This window comes from Echinops telfairi, unplaced genomic scaffold, assembly GCF_000313985.2.
Source record: "Echinops telfairi isolate 266 unplaced genomic scaffold, ASM31398v2 ScPeMD7_23;HRSCAF=83, whole genome shotgun sequence".
Taxonomy (NCBI): Eukaryota; Metazoa; Chordata; class Mammalia; order Afrosoricida; family Tenrecidae; genus Echinops; species Echinops telfairi.
The window spans coordinates 43,130,827-43,152,888 of record NW_022103920.1 but is presented as its reverse complement, the minus strand read 5'-3'; the positions used below and the strand labels follow the sequence as shown (position 1 = coordinate 43,152,888).

The 22,062-nt window shown below is 43.2% G+C and overlaps 1 protein-coding gene across 1 annotated transcript in view; it reads right to left on the bottom strand.

The window, feature by feature from the left end:
* CCDC146 (coiled-coil domain containing 146) overlaps positions 1-22,062 on the bottom strand; it is a 136,869-nt gene that overhangs the window by 22,349 nt on the left and 92,458 nt on the right. Inside the window, exons 4-9 of the mRNA XM_004702616.2 lie at positions 18,445-18,654; positions 11,547-11,604; positions 9,229-9,405; positions 8,892-8,965; positions 7,628-7,855; positions 5,010-5,196 (exon numbers count right to left, since the gene is read on the bottom strand). Coding sequence (XP_004702673.1) covers positions 5,010-5,196; positions 7,628-7,855; positions 8,892-8,965; positions 9,229-9,405; positions 11,547-11,604; positions 18,445-18,654 — 934 coding nt within the window. The remainder of the gene's footprint in view (positions 1-5,009; positions 5,197-7,627; positions 7,856-8,891; positions 8,966-9,228; positions 9,406-11,546; positions 11,605-18,444; positions 18,655-22,062) is intronic.

Genomic DNA, 22,062 nt, shown 5'->3' with positions numbered 1-22,062 from the left:
AGGTACTCTAGAAAACAGGCTGAAAGGAGGCTCAGTTTTCCACTATTGAGGGAGGAAAACAATGTGTCAAAGAGCCAAGTTCTAATTATGTGGTCTTAGGTAATATTTGAGATATTTACTATTACTTTTGAGAATATTACTATTACTTTTAGTAGCATTTCAGGCTTTAGGAGAAGTATTATGTGTTTATTATAACCAATAAGCAGAAGTGTGTCAAGCAAAAAATTAAACTCTGTCTCCCCCCCCCCCCCCCCCCCCCCCGCCCCCACTTCAACTCTGACTCTGTAGTTGCTGCTAACCGTGTGGCATCTTCTTTCAGATACACTTCTTACAAAAGTTAAGAAACAAGTCATTTTTCTGTTGCTTTAAGCATTGCAATTATTTGATGTCAGTGAACTTGTTTCTTTAAGGCTTTGATATTTTTCTAAAATATTTCAAACTTTCATGAGGTTTGGTACCATTAAAGGCCATTGGGGAATTAAACAACAACCTTCATGTTTACCTTTTACCTCTTTCCTTTGGGGATGGCATGCAAGTCTGAAATGTTCACTCAGGCTGGGAGTGTCTGGCCTGACCCACTCCTATTTTCAAGTACTGCCAACAGCACAGAACAGTGGCTGAGCTAATTATAAGTCACAAAGTCAAAGAGTAAGTTAGTCTCTCACTGAACATGTATTAGGACTGAAAAAAAAAAAAGGTTTTCTTAATGAAAAATGAGGATTTTCACTTCTGTTAGTTTCATATGATATAAATAACATTTTTTTCAGCCTAGTCTTAAAGGGCATTTATAGCTAGCTGATGTCAAAATTAGCCCAAACAGATCACATGTTTGTCAGTTTGTCTGACTGTGCTGGCTTGTGTGTTGCTGTGAAGCTGAAGGTTATGCCACTGGTGTTTCAAATACCAGCAGGGTCATCCAAAGTGAACAGGTTTCAGTGGGGTTTCCAGACTAAGAACCGACTATGAAGAAGGAATCAGCCGCCCACTTTGGAGGATTAGCCACTGAAAATGTTACACACAGCATCGAAACACTGTCAGATATGGATGAATAGAAGTAAACTATTGTCAGAGATAGTGCCAGAAGATGAGCCCCTCGGGTCGGAGGAAATAAAAACATGACTAAGGAAGAACTGCCCTCTCAAGGTAGAGTTGACAGTAAGGACGTGAAGGGAGTAAAGCCTTCTTTGCCTTCATTTGTGACGGGGCATGACTCAAAATGGGAAGAATCCGCAGCAAAACCTACCAATAATCAGAACTTGTAATGTTCAAAGTAGAATTAGAAGTCATCAAAAAGAAATGAAATGAATAAAAATCAATGTCCTGGGTGTAGGTAAGCTAAAATGGGCTAGTATTGGCCATTTTCCATCAGAAAATCATATGATTTACTATTCTGGGAATAACACAATCAAAAGCAATGGCGTGGCATTCATTGTCAGAAAGGACCTTGCTAAATCCATCATGAAGTGCATTGCTATCTGTGATTAGATTATAACATCTGCCTTCAGGAAAATCCAATCAGTACAACTATTATCAAATTTGTACACAAAACACTAAAGCTAGTGATGAAGAAATTGAAGAATTCTATCCATTTTTTTTCAGTCAGAAATTGATCAAGCATGCAACTCGGATGCATTGATTATTGGTGATTGGAATGCAAAAGTTGGAAACAAAGAGGAAGGAACAGTAGTTGGAAAATATGGTCTTGGTGATAGAAATGAAGCTGGAGATCACATGATACAATTTTGCAAGACCAATGACTTATTCATAGCAAATACATTTTCTCAACAATACAAACTGTGACTATACATGTGGACTTCTCCAGATAGAGTACAAAGAAATCCAACTGACCACAGTTAGGGAAGGTGACAATGGAGAAGCTCAATATCAGCAGCTAAAACAAGGCCAGCAGCTGCTGTAGAAAAGACCACCAATGACTCCTTTGTAAATTCAGGTTGAGGCTGAGGAAAATTAAAACTAGTCCATGAGAGTCAAAATACAACCTTGAGTCTATCCCACCTAAATTTTGAGACCATCTCAAGAAGAGATTTATACACCGAACACCAGGACAAAAAACCTGATGCGCTGTGGAAGAACATGAAGAATATCATTCATGACGAATGCAAAAAGTCATGTAAAAACAGGAAAGAAAGAAAAGATCAAAGTGGAGGTCACAAGGGACTGAAATTTGTTCTTAAGCATAGAGTATCTATGGTAAATGATTAAGTCAAAGAGCTGAACAGAAATTTTCAAAGGGTAGCTCAAGAAGACAAGGTAAAATAGTATAAGATGGGCAAAGACCAAGAGTTAGAAAACCAAAAAGGAAGAACATTGGTAGCATATCTTAAACTGCAAGAACTAAAGAAAAATTGCAAGCCTCAAGTTGAAATGCTGAAAGATTTTATGGGCAAAATATTGAATGATGCAGGAAAAATCAAAACAAGGTAGAAAGAACTCAGTCACGGTACCAGAAAGTCGACTCTCCATTTGAGGAGGTAGCATATGAGCAAGAACCAATGGTGCTTGCTTGGAACAAAGAAGATTCAAGCTATACTGAAAGCATTAGCCACAAACAAGGCTCCAGAAATTGATGGAATAACAATAGAAGTGTTTCAACAAGGTGATGGAGCACTGGAAGGGTCTATGCCAGGAAAACTGGAAGAGTGCTACTTGCCCACGTGACTGGAAGAGATGTATGTTTGTATACACGCCAAAGAAAGGCGACCCAACAGTGTGTTCAAATTATAGAATGACATCATGAATATCACATGGAAGTAAAATTTTGCTGAAGATCATCCAACAAAAGCTGTAGCAGTATATTGGTAGGGAGTTGCCATAGGTTCAGGCAGGCTGCAGAGAGGACGTGGAGAAAGGGATATCTTTGCTGTTGTTAGGTGGATCTTGGCTGAAAGTAGAGAACACCAGAAAGATGTTAACTTGTTTTTTCACTGACTATGCAAAGGCATTTGTATAGATCGTGGCAAACTTAAGATAGCTTTGAGAAGAATGGGAATTCTAGAACACCTAACTGTGCTCATGTGGAACATATTCATGGATCAAGAGGCAGTTGTGTGAAGGGAACAAGGGAATATGGCATGGTTTAAGATCAAGAAAGGTGTGAGTCAGGGTTGTGTCCTCTCACCATAGTTATTCAGTCTGTATGCTGACCAAATAATCAGAGCAGCTGAATTCTGTGATGAAGAATATGACATCAGGATTGGAGGAAGACATTAATAACTTAAGATGTGCAGATGACATAACCTTACTTGGTGAAATTGAGGATGACTTGAAGCACTTGCTAATGAATCAAGGATTGCTGCCACTAATATGGATTACAATTCAATGTAAGAAAGATAAAAATCCTCACAACTGGACCAATGAGTAACATGATAGATGGAGAAAAGGTTGAAGTTGTCAAGGATTACATCTTGCTTGGATCCACAATCAATGCTCATAGAAACATCAGTCAAGAGATCAAACAACACATTGCAGTGGCTAAATCCGCTACCCAAGACCGCTTTAAAGTATGGAAAAGCAAGAATGGTGCGTCCGACCCAGACATGGTATGTTCAATGGACCCATATGCACGGAATAAGGAAAACCACATACACAAAGCACTTGACTTCTAGTGCTGGAGGAGAATTGAAAATACGATGGATTGCTACTAGAACTAACAAATTTCTCTTGTACGAAGTACATCCAGAATGCTCCTAGACCCAAGGATGGCGAGACTTCATTCATCTCACGTACTTTGGCCATGTTGTCAGGAGACGCCAGTCTCTAGAGCAGGACGTCCTGCTTGGTCAAGTAGACGGGCACCAAACAGAGGAATTGGCACAGTGGCTGCAGCCATGGGTCTCATCAGAAGCACACTCATGAGGACGCTGTGGCCTGCGCAGGGTTTCATTCTGTTGCACACAGGCTGCTGGGAGTCAGCATGGACGGACAGAACCCAAGGGCAACAATATGAGTCTGATGGGTGCAATGGCTACATACTTGGCTGCAAATGGAAAGGCTGGTGGTTTGAACCCACCAAGTAGTTTTGTGGAAGAGAGACCTGGTGAAATGCCTGTAGGAGAGTTTTCCTCTATCACTTGAGGGCTCTGAGTCATAGTCACCTCAGTGACACCCAATAACACTAAACTTTCAAGGTAACTGTTAACCTTCTTAATGCTATGCTCCAACTGAGAGCCTGTGGTTCCTTTGTCTCTGACGTCTTCCTGTCTCAGCTAGACTCCCCATGCTAAATGACCAAACACTTCTGAAATGGCCAAAGAACCAACCCGGAGAGGGTTGTACTCTTAGGTGAGGACAGTGGCCAGCGATTCCTCTGGGGAGAAAGGGAGTAGCTGCTGGGACGCAGCAGTCGATGTACAGAAGTTTGACTTATTCTCTCCAGACTTGCCATGGTCATTATCTTGGGAAGTTCTGTGACCTCGGAAATGTAAACAGGACTTTCCAGATGTGGTGCAAACTTCTCATCACCTATCCTCACCTGCAGTTCTTGTTTACCTGGGCACTTGAAAAGATGATATACTTCCTTGCCCCCTTACAATGGCCGTGAGTTTTGTTTTTCTTGTCCCCTTGCAGTTGAGCAAGGTCCTATGACAGTTATGGGCAGTGGGTGGTGGTACACATGCCACTTGTGACCTGCAGCACCTAACAGACATGCTGCCTCTTGACTCGAGTGGATAAAGGGAGGTTTACTTGGTCTTACCTTGTAGTGAAGTGCTAGCGCTTCCAGACTAATTGGCCCTGATCACTCCCCTGGTTAGGCTAGTGCCTGATCCAAACAACAATCAAGGGCTAGCAAAAAACAATTGCAAATACGCTACAGGATTGTAGCTCCCAGAGTTGATTTGATGCGTTTCAAACCCCACCCCCACCCCCACCCCCACCAATTTGTTCTTTCCTCCTTTTTTGCATCAACAACAAGCACAACTTTCTAGAAGACCTTTACTTTGAAAGACAGCACTGAGCTTCACAATTAGACCTAGGGGTACAGCACCCACCTCTAAGAGAAGTCTTTGATGTAGTGCTTGCGTTTGAGCCAGTGCATCCAAAGACACTTTCAAGAGCAACTCCATCTTTTTTAAATTCCGAAAATCTCGCTCTTTTTCTCTCTGCTTACGAGAAAGCTCGTCGTGGTAGTTCTGCTTGTCGATGAGACGGTTTTGTAAACTGAGATCCAATATCCCTCTGTTTCAGGTAAAGGGAGAGAATGGAAGTTTACTGGCATCCGCTGGTATCATTGATAAGTCATGGTCTTATAAAAGCCCTATATGTAATAGCATATTGGCAAAGAAAGAAGTCAGAGTTTTTCTGAAATCTTACTTAAAAATAGTAAAATGTTTCCAGGGAAAACACTCCTCAAAGTACTCTCATTAAGGAAAAAATGATAACTCTCTGAAAGATTTATTTCTTTAAAGAAAAAAACAAAACCTCTGCTTTCTGGGGCTTTAAGTGTCTAAAGGCATATTTTAGACTCATCCAACATAAAATAGGTTGTATCCTTAAGTTTTAGGCACAAGGTGGTTGATTGGTTCACACACAGGGTACTATATCCGCGCCCTGTATGCCGTATTGAGATGCATACTATTCCAGTTATCCTATGGCAGCCATTCGGTTATATTTTGCTTATGCTTGCCTATGTAGGGGTGTGTCTTAGAGGTGCACCGCCATTGGTGTGGGGGGTAACCTTCTTGAAGCTGTGTTATTTGTCTCTCTGTTTTTTGGTAAATGAAACCCAGGGGCGTAGAACCTATAGGGAAAGAAAACATAAGGAGTTGGGGGGAGGGGCAACGTAGAGTGGGGAGGGAGATAAGTAAAAGGACATCAAGAAACTTAGGAAAGAAAAACATGTTTGGAGACTGATTATGGAAGTTATGGCACAATTATGTCTGATATGATTGAACTATGGAATGATATGACATATGTATTAAGGCCAAAGCTACAGCAAATTACTATAATTAAAAAAACAACAACACCCCCAAACCATAGATCCAGTATGGAGTTCTGGGCTCCCACGAAATCCTAGCTCCAACTTAAGAATAATTAGTTATTTCATCATGGCCCTGCTCAACACTCACCTTCATGAAATGATCACTGAAGATAAGGGTGCTGCAGCAAAGTGTGGTGAAGAAAGTAGATGGTGCCCCAGCTATCAATCGAAATAGCTACTATTCAAACAAGCAGTCATCTATGAGAGGAACCAACTAGGTCCACACAGAAGCACACCAGCTAGTGTGACCCAAAGATGATGATTACAAAATTCAAATATGGTGAAGAAAAAAGTGTCAGAGGTAAAATTGTGCACACCCAATTTGTAAAGGGCTATGGAGGACAGTGGGTGCCCCAAACCCATCTGCAAAGTATATAGTCAGATTTAGCTACTGGCAGATCCACTCTAGCCAAAGGCAAGAGTCCCGAACAGCCAGACAGAGACCACTGGAACTTTGAATATGCTGGATAGAATGCGATACTTGGCCAGTTGTCACCCCCCACCACCACCCCAAGACGTCCTGAATTTGACAAAAACTTCTCTGGCTTTTTGAATGTTGATGGAGGTCTTCTCCCTCTCACAATATTATTTGTATTTTGGCCTTGACACTACTGTGATCTTATCCTTACCACCTTTGGGTGATTTGTTTTTCATTGTTTTCTGTGGGATTTCCTATGAAGCACAGGAGGAGTGGATGTACAATGATAATAACTGACGCAAGGTGTTACAGGGAATGTAAGGGGGAGGAGAGGGAGGGGAAGGAGAGTTTGGGAATAAACAATGAAGGAGGGAGGGGGGAGAGAGCACTGGAGCTGATCAGCTCACTTTAAGGGTTAATCAGTCATGGGGGGAGGGAATGCTCTAGGATGGATTCCCCCTTTGTGGCAGTTTACATAATCTCCTGTCAACTTGAGCAGAGGGGTGGAGTTAAGCTTGTCAATCAGGTTGCAGCTTGATGGCCTCATATGGAGGCTCCATGGAGATAAATAGTTCACTGGAAGCCAGACCCAGTCCCCTCTCTGCCTTCCCTTTCCTGCTGTTGAGACACTCGGAGAGCTGGAGGAGATGAGTGGAGACCTGTACCAGCGTTGAGATGCTCCCACTGCCACTGTAGCCACAAGACCTGCTGCCCACTGGCCTGTGATCTTCCTGCATTCAGGGATCATTGCATATGGTGTGTGATACTAAAGAGGAATTTATGGACATATGGGCTAATATTGGATTTATGGACTTGATCTGAATTGGGCTAGGATATGTTCTCAATATACAATTGCTCTTTCTTATAAACATGAGTGTCAATGAATTTGTTTTACTACTCAACCCAGACTAACACCCTTCATATGTTTGAATGATTGAACGATTCATTTCTATCACATGTAAATTATGTGCCAATAAAAGTGTTGGGGGAAAAAAGACTTAGGCACAAGGAATTAAGTGAAAAGATAAATAATTTTAAAAAGGAAGGAGGAAAAACAAATATTTCTTCAAATGTTTAATAACATTTGAATAGAAATTCATTTACATTTTATATTAAAAAGTATGGAATTAACAAAATTGTTTGAAATTCTGTTCTGAGTTCTCAAAGAGAAGCCCAAGAAAATGCAGATGGTGGAACTCAGTAGAACCAACCTTTCAGTTAGCAGCGTGGCTTCGTTCTCTCTGGTTAATTCCAATAATTTGAGCAACTGCCCGTGTTCTCTTTCCTTAACTTCAAGTAAGGCTCGCTTTCCTTCAACTTCTTTTATTACATCCTCTTTCTCTTCCATTATAGTGTTAATTTTAGTTTCAGTTTTCTTTAGGAAGTCATTTAATTCCTTGGCTTCATTTTCTAAGGCAAGGTTTTTCCTTTCCATTTCTCTGTAGGGGAAGAATGTACATAACCATATGCAAAGCGATTTCTACAAGTTCATATAAAAATCCATTTTTTTAAGTTCCGTGTTTACATGAACTTTTTGATGCCCCTTCATATACATCTCATGTATGTTTGTGCATTTTCAGTGTCACTGTGTGTACCATTCGTTATACTACACATCAAGTGGTTGCCTTACGCTAGGCCCGTGCTGTCTTCACCATCCCTGTTCCTCATCACACGACAAAAGGGCTAGGCATACTTCAGGGAGCTCAAAGTGAGGTGAAGTCCAGAAATAAATAGGATTTAGGAGGTTTCTCTACTGAGTACCACTGAGGGCAAACATTTTCCCAGTCTCCCCTCTCCTCTCTTTCCCGCTCCCCACCCAAATTGCTTCCATCTTGATCAGTCTCCCCAAACCGACCAGAATGTCTCAATTTTGATTCAGGTGGGCTTCACTTTGGGAACCATTACTCGTGTCTGCTCCTACTTTCCTCCTCCTTTTAAGATCAATCACCAGAGCAATTATATTCTTTCTCCAGACTTTTTGCATCTCCACGTAAGTTTAGATTTTGTTGTTCTTCTAACATTCAAGAATTTTCTTAGGGACCTTGGCATCCAAATCTACTTTGATTGAGGGTGTGTTACATTTGAACTGGGGGCAAAGTGAGGAGTTACTATCATTTGGGCTCTAGGTTGCTGACTGGTTGATATACTTCCAGACCCTGAACTTCTACATAATTGAATTAATTTATCCCTTGCACAGCTCCATGAAATTCAATACGAATTCTCCAGACAGATGATTTATAAATTGCAAAAGGAATTGTGCCCTATACTTACAACATAAACAAGTATTGTGAGTGGTAATCAGTTGGTATGTTACTTTCTTTTAACATACAAGTCAGACAAGGCAAAAAGCAGTTATGTATAAAATCGTGTATATACACGTAATTTCATCGGTTTTGAATAGAATATGTTGTGTCAAGTGATTAATGTTCTTGTATGAATATGTTAAATAAATAAAATAAAAATGTTAAATCATACACTTTTCTGCGAGTAATTTTTTCTATCTCTTTTCCAATTTGCATAGGAAGAGCTTGATGGTGGACCACATCATCCTGGTAAAAAAAATTAAATCATGTTAAATGCTGTAGTCTGGATCTAAGGCAATTAAGACCAATTAAACAGGAGGGAGAATAGAATGACAATATGCTTGCACTCTGCCTATATGCTCTATGTGATGTAGAGAGCTTTAGTTATTCTACTTAATACTCACAATGCTCTTATCAGATAGCTGAGTATTTTACCATCTTTAAGAGGAGGTGAGTGAGTGTCCATGCAGAGTCCCTTAACCAAGGCACACTCAGTCCAAATAGCACACCTTTAGGCTGATCTGGTAGTCCAACTGGTCTTCCAGCTCCTTCTGCTCTTTGAGTAACTGTTTTTGCTTAGATGCCAAATCTTCCCGTAAGGTTTTAATTTCTAATTTCTTCTGCATTATTTCTTTACGTAATTCTTCAGTGCTTTCTCTCAATATTCTCATCTTCTTTTCCATCTCCTTCAAAAGTCATGAAAATGATCAGGTTATGTAGTATCACGGCAAACAGCGACCTATTTAAAAACTGAATCTTATTTTCACTAGTTTGATTAGATTTTTTATGTTTATAAATGGTTTCTCAAGAAGTCAGGTGCAACTTATAATTTCTGCTATCTTCAGTAAAGGTTTAACCATGACAATGTATGATTTGAACTCATATTTTCTACTAGTACACCTTTTTATCTCCCATTATTTCAAATGGTTGATTTTTCTGTTAATTTTATTTCATCTCCCAAATCACCAAAGACAGTTGCCAGCCTCTTTTATAGTAGCTTTGTGATCTGACAAAATCAGGCACAGATGACCTTTGAAGAGCTGGCTTATAGTTAAGCTACGCCACACCTGGAAATTGATGATCAGGGAGATCACGTTTGGAACACCCAACCCTTCTCCTTAAACGCCCCTTTCTTATTCACTTTACTTTCCTAGAGCATGCATGCTTCCCCCACATGCACCTGCCCCAAACTCAAAAAAGGTCATTGTTTCCTAGATCTGATTATCTGCGAAGTCTGAATTATGAGAGAGATGCCTTCTTAGATTCAGGAAGTCTACATATTACTAATGATTAGGCGATGGATCCATTTAGTATGCTCTGGGATTTTTGCAGGTCTCCTTCCTCCACTGTTTGTGGAAAGGGGCAACATTAGTGACCAGATGCTCTGGAGTTAAAATTCAAGATGGTTTCTCCTATAAACTCTCTGTTAAAACTGCACTCTCTTGCTGCTGGGAACTCTCCTGTCATCATGTGAGCAAATCCTGCTAGAGAGACAAGCGGCTTTCATCCTAGCCGACATCTGGTCACCCCGGCTGACATCTCCAGTTGTGAGGGAACCCACATACACCCACACCCCTTAGAGCAGGTAGCCTGCCAAGAGGATGACCCATGAATAAAGTTCTCCTAGACCACCCAGCTCCAACTGAGCCAGCTCAGACCAGAATTCAGGACCATGAAGAATAACAATGGTTGTCATCTTAAGCCTCTTAGTTCTAGGGTGGTTTGCTATGCAGCAAAAGGTAATTATTCTTAATATGATTTTTTTGTAATAAGCTTAAGATGCCCAAGAAGCTCTGAAGGCAATACGAGTGTAAGTCAAAAAACACTGCTACCAGTGTTCCAGTTTATAGAAACATTCAATTTGCAATCAGTTGGATGGCTGCAGGCAAGTCTTCTCAGCAATACACCTGCCTGAGTTTCATTAGGGTGCCTTAAAGTGTCCAATCCAAGCAATCACTTCCGATGGGACCTGCTGGTCAGTTAAATTCAAGGTAGAGAGGTCAGCTCAGAAGGCTACAATGACTGTTTCTCGTGATGCCAACAGTCTAATCTTGGTATGCTTTCTTTTAGGATACAGGACAATTACAGGGGTTAATTATGAAGATGTTTTGAAAAAACTGAAAGCTGCATGGGTGAGAGGTGAGAAAAAGGTCAAGAAATTTGTGTGGAGGAAATTTTTTCCAGGTCTGTTTTATCAGAATTCCTTTTGGAAGTCTTACACTCTTTCCACCCTTTAGCCTTGATCTTGCCCCTTCAGACTTTTTGTACCCCAGACTCAAAGACCATTTAAATGGCATACGAATTGAGTCGCTCAAGGACTGCTGCTTTGATAGAGGGCGTCGCTCCCCAGGGAAGGGTTAGGGGCCTGCAAACACTGACTTCACAATGTGTCGACTTACATGGAGGGTATGTTGTATGTTGAGAAATAACAGATTCATATTTTGATATTTGGGGTACACAGTGTTTCTATGATTTTGTATGGCATCCTTGTATGCACAGCAACAGTCATGTACGGTGTCAACCAGAGAATCTTTTTCTTTTTTGGAAGCAAAGCAGATCTTGTCCAACTAAACAGCCTGAGCTATGTGCCAAGTAGCTGAAACGTAACAGGCACCACTTAATGTTTCCTCAAGGTGTACCCGTGGGACATGAATGGCTAACCCTTGACTACTAGCCACAGGTGGTTTGAGACGACCCAGACAGAGGTACCTTGGAAGACCTGGTTATCGGCATTTGAACGGTCAAGCCTTAACAGCCCAGCGGAGCCCACTTTTCCCATATTTCAATCTAGGAGTACTTAACACGTGTTAGATCATCTGAGACTTACTCCTGGCTTAGGTATCTTCTCAAATTCCTTTATTACGAGGCCTCTTTCTTCCTTTAAGCTTAAAAAGAGAGAAAGAGTCAAGCTTAACAGAGTACAAAAGAGTAGGCTGTGCAGTGCTAACCTTCTATTCCCATTCCTCCCAGCGCCTGGCCTCTGGGTTATGGTGCCTCTCCCCTGCCCATGCAGGGCTCTCTCTCCGCAGGGCTCCCGTGGCACTGGGTACCCACACCAGGCTGAGCAAGTGTCTCATGACTGTATAGCTCTTTGGGAACACAGACTTTGCAGATTCATATTCCTAGGAAGGTTTCTAACCACAAGTCAGCTTGTCTTTGTTCCTCTGTCTGCAATGTCTTTCCCTGACTGATCATAAGGTTTCTCCACCCCATCACTGATGTCAGTAATTTTATGGTGATGACTCTTGGTGAGGTTTCCTTTAGGGTTCCCTGTGTGCGGTTTACTTCCTTGATCCATGGGATTAGAGTTTATCTCATATTGGGAAAACTCCTACCCGGCCCCCTCAGACGCCCATCTCCGTCTCCCCTACCTTATGGTAGTTTTAACTACCCAGATGTAAGACAAACCAATAATGTTTTACCACTCTCATGTGCTGCTCGATTTCCCCCCTCCTTTTTTCTCACTTTGTTCCATTTTATGTGGTTTCTATTGCTGTATCTTCACATTGTTTTTTGTTGTTTTCTATACAGTATATATATATATATATATATATATATATATATTTATCTGTTACTAATCTATTGGGAGCTCTGTTTATACTTTGGATTGCTAAACCCAAGGTCAGCAGTTCAAAACTACCAGCTGCTCTGAGGTGATATATGAGGTTGTCTATTCCTGTAAAGAATTGCAGCCTCAGCAACTCACAGAGAGGGTTCTATCTTGTCTGTGCTGGACTCTAGATCCATGCATTGCAGGTCAAGACCAAACCAAACTCACTGCCATCGAGTCGATAACAACTCATGGCAACCCGATAGTACAAGGTAGACCTCTCCCTGTGGGTTTCCAAAATTATAACTCTTTATGGGAGTAGAAAGCCCCATCTTTCTCCTGTGGAGTGGCTGGTGATTTTGAACTGCTGACCTTGAGGTTAACAGCCCAACTCTAAACCATTATGCTACCAGGGTTCTCTATAATTATAGAAGTGGTAACTAAATCCCCAGATTTTTGGTTGAACGGCCCCAAAGGGGAAAATTTAAACACCCAGACAGCATTATGGAGATCTCAAAGAAGGAAGAACCTGGAAAAGTGACCCTATTTATTTGTAGCTGAATTTTTTGGCTGACTCTCAAGCTGTGAATATGTGGATCTGAAGATAAATAGTTTATCGAAGACTTTGAGGACTGAACTAACAAAGTTGGCCATCTAGGCCCCAAACCGGTGAGCGGTTGGTACATGGGCAGGATGGATTTGAAGACCACCACCACGGTGTTGAAAATGGAATTGAATGGACACTGAAATCATAGTCCCCAGAAAGGTGGTCCTAATTGGTGGCCTGTATCTAAGCTGATCAACTGCCTACTTAAAAAAGAAAGTCAACTTTTTCCCATAGGATTTAAACAGAATAAAGAATGTGATTTCATAATATTTTAAATGCCTAGTATATAATCTTAGGATTTTTCAGCAAATGAACTAGGAAAATAGGCAGTTAACAGGCATCACGATGGTAAATTTATTGGAATTATCTGACAAAGACTTCAAAGCAGTAATTAATTATGCAAATGTTCCAATAAGAACTTGCAAACACCTGGAAAACAAATGGAAAATAGAAGATCATATATATATCCCAACTGTAAATTTAAGAACTGATATTAAGAAACACAGCTAATGAATGAGAGTGGACTATATTTTTGGCTTGTTGATTAAAAAAAAAATGTAAAGAATAGGCTGTATTGTACTTTCATTTTAAATAGCAGGATGAGATGAGTTGCTGCTAATTGAGATTTTGGTAATTGTTTGAAATAGAGTTAGCCTGGATGTTCTAGAGAAAACCAACAATTGCTTGTGTGACTCCCTCTTCTAATAACTTTATTTTGAACTATATTTTGTCTGTCAGACTTCTGAAGTAATTTTTCTTTTTTAATGGGTAATTAAGTGCAGAGCGGTCTTATGATTTTCCAAATGTGATGAATACAAACTTGTCAAATGCAGGATTGATTTCTAAAATAAAAATTGGGAATGTGCAGACTATTGTGTCCACTCACCTCCCAAAATCAAACCGACTGCTGTCGAGTCAGTTCTGAGTCCTGGTGACCTTATGTGTGGAAGGTCTGAGGCTGTAAATCTTTGTGGGAGCAGACTGCCTCAACTTTCTTTTGAGGAGCAGCTGGTGGGTTTGAACTGCTGGCCCTGTGGTTAGCAGCCCAACATTTACCCGACAGTGCTGCCAGGTTTCTTACGCCTCTCCCTGCCATCAAGCACATGCTGACTCATAGTGACCCTGCAGGGCAGAGTAGAACTTCCCCTGGAGCTCCCGAGACTGGTAACTGATTATGGGAGAAGAAAGCCCCATCATTCTCCTTCAGAGTGCCTGGTGGTTCCAAATGGCCAGTTTTGTGGATTGTTGCCCGGCAAATAACCAGTATGTCATTATGCCTACTAGTTCTATCAAATACGCAGATCCCACTAACCAGTGAATATTGAAAATGGACGTAAAAATACACATACACTTGATTTATTTGCAGTTATTTAGAATAAAGTGTGAAGGTGCATTTGATACTAGCTATGGTATTTTCAGTTGCCTCATCTGCATGTAAAGGCTGGAAAACGAAGATGACCAGGGAAAAAGCGCTGCATTTGAAAGATGTTGTGGGTGAAGAATATTAAACACATCTGTTTGGGAAGTACAGCCAGAATGCTCCTTAGAAATGGCAAGACTTGTCTCATGGACTTTGGACATGTTCTCAGGTAGGCTCAGTCCCTGGACGAGGACATCATTCCTAGTAAAGTAGAAGGTCAGCAGATAAGAAGACCCTCAAGAAGATGGACGGACACAGTGGGTACAGCAAGGGGTGCAAACATAGGAAAAACTGTCAGGATGGCGCAGGGCCAGGCAGTCTTGTTGTACATAGGACTGCTCAGTTGGGCCCACCCTGATGGCACTTAACAATACGTGTGTTACATTGGCTCTGATATCAGTTAGTTACCAGAACATTATGTGGCAGCTGGATTTTATTTTAGGGCCTGAAATAAATATTTCTTCACTTTTATAGCTGCAGCATATAGATGGGTGATATTTTAATTCCAGATTATTGATCCTACAGCTCAGGCATGTTGCCACCAGGGGGCAATGGTGTACTGTCATTTCTTGGCTAAAAGGGCAACCTGAGTTTCAAAATGGTGACATGACTTATGGTCTTTGAATAGAAAGTGATCTTGTCTCTACACAAACATAAATGGCCAATTCTTTGGAACATTTAAAATTAATTTATATCATATAGACTTCTCTTTAATATTAGAAGCACTAACTGATTCCCCCCCCCCAAAAGACATATATTTTTCTATTTAGAGAAAAATGTCACTCATAGTCCCATCCCTACCATGATATGGATAATCATTTTTAACTTTCCTTGTATCTTTTAATAAAGTTATATTAGATGTGTACATATGGTTGGATCCACTTAATAAAAATATTGTTCTTAGTTGCCAAATTTCATAATGAATAGTTTCAAAGTTCTGTACTAGATGGATGTATCATAATAAAATAATCCTAAATAACATCTATCTTATATTAAACTTACCATGGAAGGCATAACCATGCATCATTTCTCACCTTCACAGCCTTGCTAAGTAAGTGCTCTATCTTCCTGACACAGGCCAACCCACAAGAGTTCAGTCGCTTTTCTAAAGCCAGTGAGTCAAGGGTGAACTGCCCGCTTGGACTCGTGTTTGCCAGTATCAGGGTGCCTCGGGGCTGCATTATGTCTGATGTCCCACTCGTCAGATGGCGCACACATTTTCACTTGATAAATAATTATGTAATGAACACATCGGGCACTATGCGATGGTGTTTCATTTTTTGTGTGTGCTTCTGGATACATATTAACTCCTCATCTTTAAACCTTAACATCTCAATCTGTGTGACATGTTCTCACATAAGGGGTGCTCCAGCACCAAGCGCCTCTTGATTCTCTTCTTTCCTACACTCAGAGAGCTGGTTTCCAATGGAAACCGTAGCATGCTGCCATGGACAAGCGTATCAGCCAATGTAAGGGCATCTAGCACAAACTGGTGGAAGGTAGGTTTCTGATCCAGTAATAGCTTTACAGCGTTGGCATGGACTTCTCTGGGAGACCAGGAGCTTCCGGCCACTGAAGGTCCATAAAAGGCGACTGAGTGGTTCCTAGGAAAGGACCCAGGTGGCTTGGGGGTGAGGTGCCCAAGTGTCGGTCCGAGGACCTAGCATGGGCCTTTCATCCACAATCATATGCAGCAGAGACAATGTAGAGCAGTGGTTCTCCACCTTCCTCATGCCGCCACCCTTTCATACAGTTCCTCATGTGGTGGCGACCCCTCTCCCCTCCCCCCAACCATAAAATTATTTCCATTGCTACTTCATAACTATTTTTGCTACTGTTATGACTCGGGTGACCCAAGTGAAAGGGTTGTTCGACCCCCTAAGGGGTCGTGACCCAGAGGTTGAGAAGCGCTGATATAGTCAGGTCTTCTAAAGCCACATGATTCCGTGCCATGGATAATTTTCTAATCTGAGGTTTTTCATTAAAACATGCCATCTGAATTTTAGGTATTATTAACAAGGAGAGAAATTCCAAACAGGGTGTGTAAAAGTAACAGAGTCAAGGCAAGGAAAAGATTGAATATTGGAAAACTTTTCAGAGAACATCTTTAGAGAGGTAAGTGTCTCTCCTCCTGTTTCAAAATTCAGCACCTCAACCATCTTTAGTCACTTACAATGTCCTTCTCTGAATAGAACACGTGTTCTTTCCTGAACTATGTATGTACTTACCGAGAGGTTATCAATGACAATCAGTCTCTACATGGAAACTACTGAACGATAGATTTCATTCTTACGCACCACACATCTATACTTCTCTTTTGCAAGCAAGACCTTGTATTATGCGAACACCGGGGGGAAATCATCTAAATCAAAGTCCAATACTTTCCCAAGAGCGCATGAGCAAGATACTGGACTGCATGGCGCCAGTGATTCAGATGTTCCTGAAGATGATAGGGGCTTGGGTAGGGCTGCTGGGTCTTGGGGCTCCCATTATTTAGGCTCTGAATAAAATGAGAGCCTCTTGTGCTGGTTGGACAAATACCATCTGTATATCCAGATGAATAGTTCTCTCTCTCCCTGTGGGGATGGAAATATCCATGATGTTCCCCCACCCACCCAAGGGCTGAATATGTTTCTGCATTGTGCCGGTTAGACTTTCCTTTGTAAGCATCCATCTCTTAATAAAAATATGCTTGTCTATCCTTACGTGCCTAACCCTTGAGAATGCACAGGAGTCTGCTCAAGGCAAAGTAGTGCACATTAAACATGAACAAAAATACATGCAGACAAATTCCCTAAGTGTACCTTTTGAATGTCCTTTTAGACTATAGGCCACTGCATCTCTCAGTCTCTCCCCCGTGAAGCTCAATGAACAATTTGCCTGCCTCTACCTAACAGGCAATAGTTCTGTTTTTGTTTTCTCTTTGGCAGGACTACTTGGAAAATTTAAACACTTTTAAATATCAGCAGACTTATGTTCCTCTTACCCTTTCAGGGAAATGTCAAGCATTCATGTTTTACTAATGAACAATCACCGATTGTTTTAATTTCATTATTTCCTCAACTGAAAGGGTGCTTACAGAGCCCAGAAATAGCTAAGCTTTCTTTTTATAGACCATGCTGGTACATCTGAAACAAGTTTAGATCGAAAGACAAACGAGAGCCCAGATTTTTACTCCTTGCATATAATTCTCCTGGACCAAGAACAGGCCCCAAGAGAGGATTCTAAACACCAGGCTGTGTGAGGTGTGTGAGCTCACTCAGCAGCCTGCTTACCTCTGGGCAGGGCCACATTGCATCTGCACGGTCCAAAAGCTCCCTTCTCTTAAAATTGCCAGAGAACATTCTTCATTCTGCCACCTTAAATGGCAACAAATTCCAGGAGAGATGCTTGGGCTCTGTCTGCTGCAGCCAGTCACAGCACGCAGCATGCCGCTGCACAAAACCCGAATGGGCATAATTTTTCCCTTCAGTCTGAAGAAAGCGACTTACTGGGCAAACGCTTCCACTGGTTTGCTCGTGTTAGGGAAGATGATAGAAATGACATGTGCCACCGTGAGCAACGCCTTTCTGCTGAAGCGGACCAGAGATCAGCACGGTATTTCCCAAAGGCTGGGGCTTTCTCTCGCAACCCTAAGGATGGATTTACTCAGAGGCGAGTAGGGTTCCTATGTGGTCCCTGACCCTAGAATAAAGGGGTTGGCCCTCGGCTCATGTATTTGGAAAGTGTGAATTCACGCATGTGAGGAAAACAGTCCCTGCAGGGACAGGTGAGTTGGCTCGCAGAGGAGGACTCGCGGTCACGTCAGGGCAGAGATGGGCCAGCGTGTGGGCCAAGTCCGTGTTCTCTCGGTGTATTCGTTGGCACAACTCCCAGTGCTCATGGCTTTCCAGGCACACCGAAAACACAGCAGGGAGCTCTGTTTCCTGACAGCAGCAGCCCTGTCACCCAAGCTTGCTTCCCTTGACGGAGTGTGACCTTCCTTTTTGGGGACCGCTCATTCTAGGCAGCCAAGGAAAGAATGAGATGTGTTGTTCATACCCACTCTCCCTAAGATAACCTCTTAACGTACTGCGCTTCTTCTCAGTGGGGTTTGTGTGGAGAAAGGCGCGGCATGTATGGAGGGCGTAAGGAGGGCGGGTGCTCACCTGTTCAGTCGGTACTGATTATGATACTCCCTTTCCATCACTGCGTTGTATTCATTTTGATACTTGAGCAGCTGCTCTCTCATTTTGGAGACCTCGGTGTTGAAGGCCTCTGGGAAAGCCTCTGCTTGCTGCAGTTTTAACTGCTGCTGCTCTATCTGCTCCGTGAAGCGTTTGGCATCCTGCAGCAGCTGCACCTCCGACTCCTGCGTGCTGGGTTAACAAACACAGAGACCAGGGGGGGGGCGGGGGGGGGCATGTATACCCCGGCCTGCAAGGAGGGCAGGAAGCAGGTCCACAGCCTCTCTGTGTTCCTTCAATTCAGTGAACACTGTGGTGTCCCGCCTTGCGCTTGGTGCCACAAGTAAATGAGGCTCAGTCTCTGGCACCCCAAGCAGTTCACAATGTAGCAGAGGAGGAGGCAGACTTAAAGAGACAGCTGGAACCCGAGGTGACCAGTGCTACCACTCGTGGCTCCCTCAGGCGTGGGGAACATGTAGCCTGCAGACCACACGAAGCCTGGGAAATCACCACCTACAGCTAACAGCTCACGCCTCACCAAAGAGGAGCAGTTCCAGCTGTTACATTAGGGGGTGAGCTCAGTCAATGTTGGACCAGAATGGCCTGCGAATGGTGGTGTGAAGATCCAAATGGCCCTTGGCAGGAAAAAGGTTCCTGACCCGGGTCTAGCTCCAGGATGTGGGAGCTAATGGAGGAGGGATAAAGCTTGAGGAAGGGTGATCTGGAGTTCTGGAGCGGGGGTGGGGTGGGGGGAGGTATAGGCCATGAGAAGGAGAGTGGGTTCCTCCGGGATCTGTCCCCAGCAACCTGGGTTCTCTGTCATTCGTGAGTTCTCCTGGCCTGAGGGTACAGACATCCTTTTCCTGTTGGTCAAGAAAGAAATGCCCTTAAAGCCATGCCACTAGAACTCCAGGAGGGAAATAAACCGAGGAAGATCTGGGCCTGCAGGAATTCACAAGTGGTTGACCGACTCCAGGGCATGGTGACAGCTGGCCTTGAGTGCCGCAGGAGCAAGCTCCCGGGCTCCCGGGTGGACTGCATGACTTGGGCACACTCTGGAGCAAGAGGGGAAGCGTCAGGCTAGAGCGGATTCAAGGGCACAGGAACATTTGAGGGGATCATCACTAGCTTCCAAAACCGCCTCACCAGCTCTATAAGCTGGCTGCAAACTTAGAGTGGCTATGACTCATTTTCGTCAAGAACCCAACTTCCCCCGCTCAGCTACTGTTCCTGTTCAGAAGCAAAATGCTGGCCATTTCCTGGTTTGACCATCGTTTTCTCTCGGTGTCACCCCCCCACCCCATGGGCCCAGCACGCCCCCTACGAAGCATCTTCACCAGAAAAGGTCTTTGAGTTTCAGCTCATTTGCTAAGATGCCTGGTCAAGCCTGTCTCCATCTAGTTTCTCAGGCTTAGTGAACTGTCATTTGGTCAATAACAGCCAATGATACATTTCCTGGGGCACCTTGTGTTCCAGAACCCAGGTTAGGTAACCAAACACCACCACCACCACTACCACCACCACCACCACTACCGCCCCCACCAGGATAATGATAACGGCAATGCATGCAATTTCTATGAATGAGAGCATGAGTTGTTCTCCCACAATTCCGTTTCCTTCTGTGTTAATATCTTTACATGCCCAGTGATCCAATCTCCTTACTACTCAGGCTTCACTTTATAGGATCCTTGGCATGTGGCACAGGGTCTATTTTCTCACAGAAAGTGGGTGGCTAGGTGGTAGGGTCCCAGTGGAGCACAAACACCATTGAACACACATGATCTTGAAACAATGTCAGCAAAAGAGGATCTAACAACTCACAACGAGGTTTCCATGGAAAATTCATTCAGTTTCAGTTCAATTTCCCCAGCCTATAGCTGTCCTGCTCTCAAGAATGGGGCTCCCTCGCTTTGTGGCTTCCCCATCCACTAGGAAGTGGGAGTGGGAGAGAGGAGTGGCTATTGGCAATGGCACAAAAGGGAAGGAAGGGGGAAGAGGAGGTAAAATGTGGGTGATGGGAATTTCTTGATTTTGCAAAGCAACCTGGGAACAGGACAGCGCCGTGGCCTTGCTCACTGTGTTGTTCTGTGTCCTGTAGAGTCAGGAGAGCTGAACTGAGGGAAGGGGCAGAGAAAGGAGTCATATCAGAGCACCCTGCCAGGCTCTGCTGGGTGTAGTCTAACACGATGCAAGGATATGAAGCCAGGCTTTATTCTTTGTATCTGCGATAAGGTTTGGGCAGCTTCCCTGAGGTGTGCATGGCGTGATCTCCCAGTTGAGCGTGCAAGGCAAGGTAACAGAGCTTGCCTTAGACTTTTCAGAGAGGACGAAACCTCGTTTAGGAGGGTGAGGAGCTGACATGGGGTGGGAAGGCAGGGGAGCCAAGGCTGGGGCCTCTGGAGGGCTGCTAGGCAGCTGGACGGATCCGATGGATCTGAGTGAGCATGGGCTGAAGTCTACCTAGGACAGTACCTCTACTCTTCTTGTCCTCGTCCACTCTTCCTTCCTATTTCTACATTAAGGATAGGTTCTTGACTCTGAGCAAGATAAGAAGTCGAGGCAATGGGTGGGGGGCTGAGCAAAGAAGGTGGTGCAGAAACAGCAGAACGGAGTTTTGTCTGTTTCGGTCTCTTCCTTGCTTTTAACAGAGACCCCTTGAAAAAAGTGCTAAGAACTGGTTCCCCCTTCTTTCTTCCACCCCTCTCCCATTGTGGGTTCCTCTCGTTGCATAGTAGGTGCTCAGGAAGCCCTGCTGACGTTTTCAGTGAAAGCTAGTCTTCAGATTATGCTTCTGCCTGGAGCTCGGCTTGAGGGGGAGGAGCCTGAGCAGAGGTAAGATGCAAAGATGAAAGTCTGGGTAGAAGTTGGCTGGGGTTATCATAGAATCTACACCTCTGTGTGATGAACAGAGGTTGGGAGAAAATCTATAGGAACGTCTTCTAGCAGTTACTATCAGTGTCCACTTAAATCCCTTTGGTCCATTCTGGAAGTCACCTGAGGTTTCAGAGGCCAGATATCAGAGAGACCCACAGCCCCGCGTCTCTGCCTGCATGCCTTTGGCCATGGGTATTTTCTCAGTCTGCTCAAAGGGCAGCCAAAGTGGCAAGAGCTGATAACTCTTAAGATCAATTCTTAGTCAATGAAGGAAGAATTGATGGACCAATATCCCAGTATGGATATTGCCTGAGAAAATTCTGAAGTGTGTTCTACTCCGAGACCTGAGAGACCTCCGTGAAAATGAGCCCGGGTGCCCGCAGGTTACTTCACAGAGTGTTAACCCTCAAATGGATTTCCGTCTTCCCTGTCTCCTGTCTACACTGGAGTTTCTAGTATTGTGTATGCTTACAAAAATCATTTTATTGGGGGCTTGTACAACTCTTATCACAATTCATCCATCCACCCATCATGCCAACACTTATGTACATTTGTTGCCATCATCATTCTCAAAACATTTTCTATCTGATTGAGCCCTTGGTATCAGCTCATTTTCCCCTCTCCCTCCCTCACCCTCCCTCCTTCCCTTCCTCATGAACCCTTGATAATTAAAAAAAAACAAACATTTTATTAGGGGCTCATACAACTGTTATCCCAATCCATACA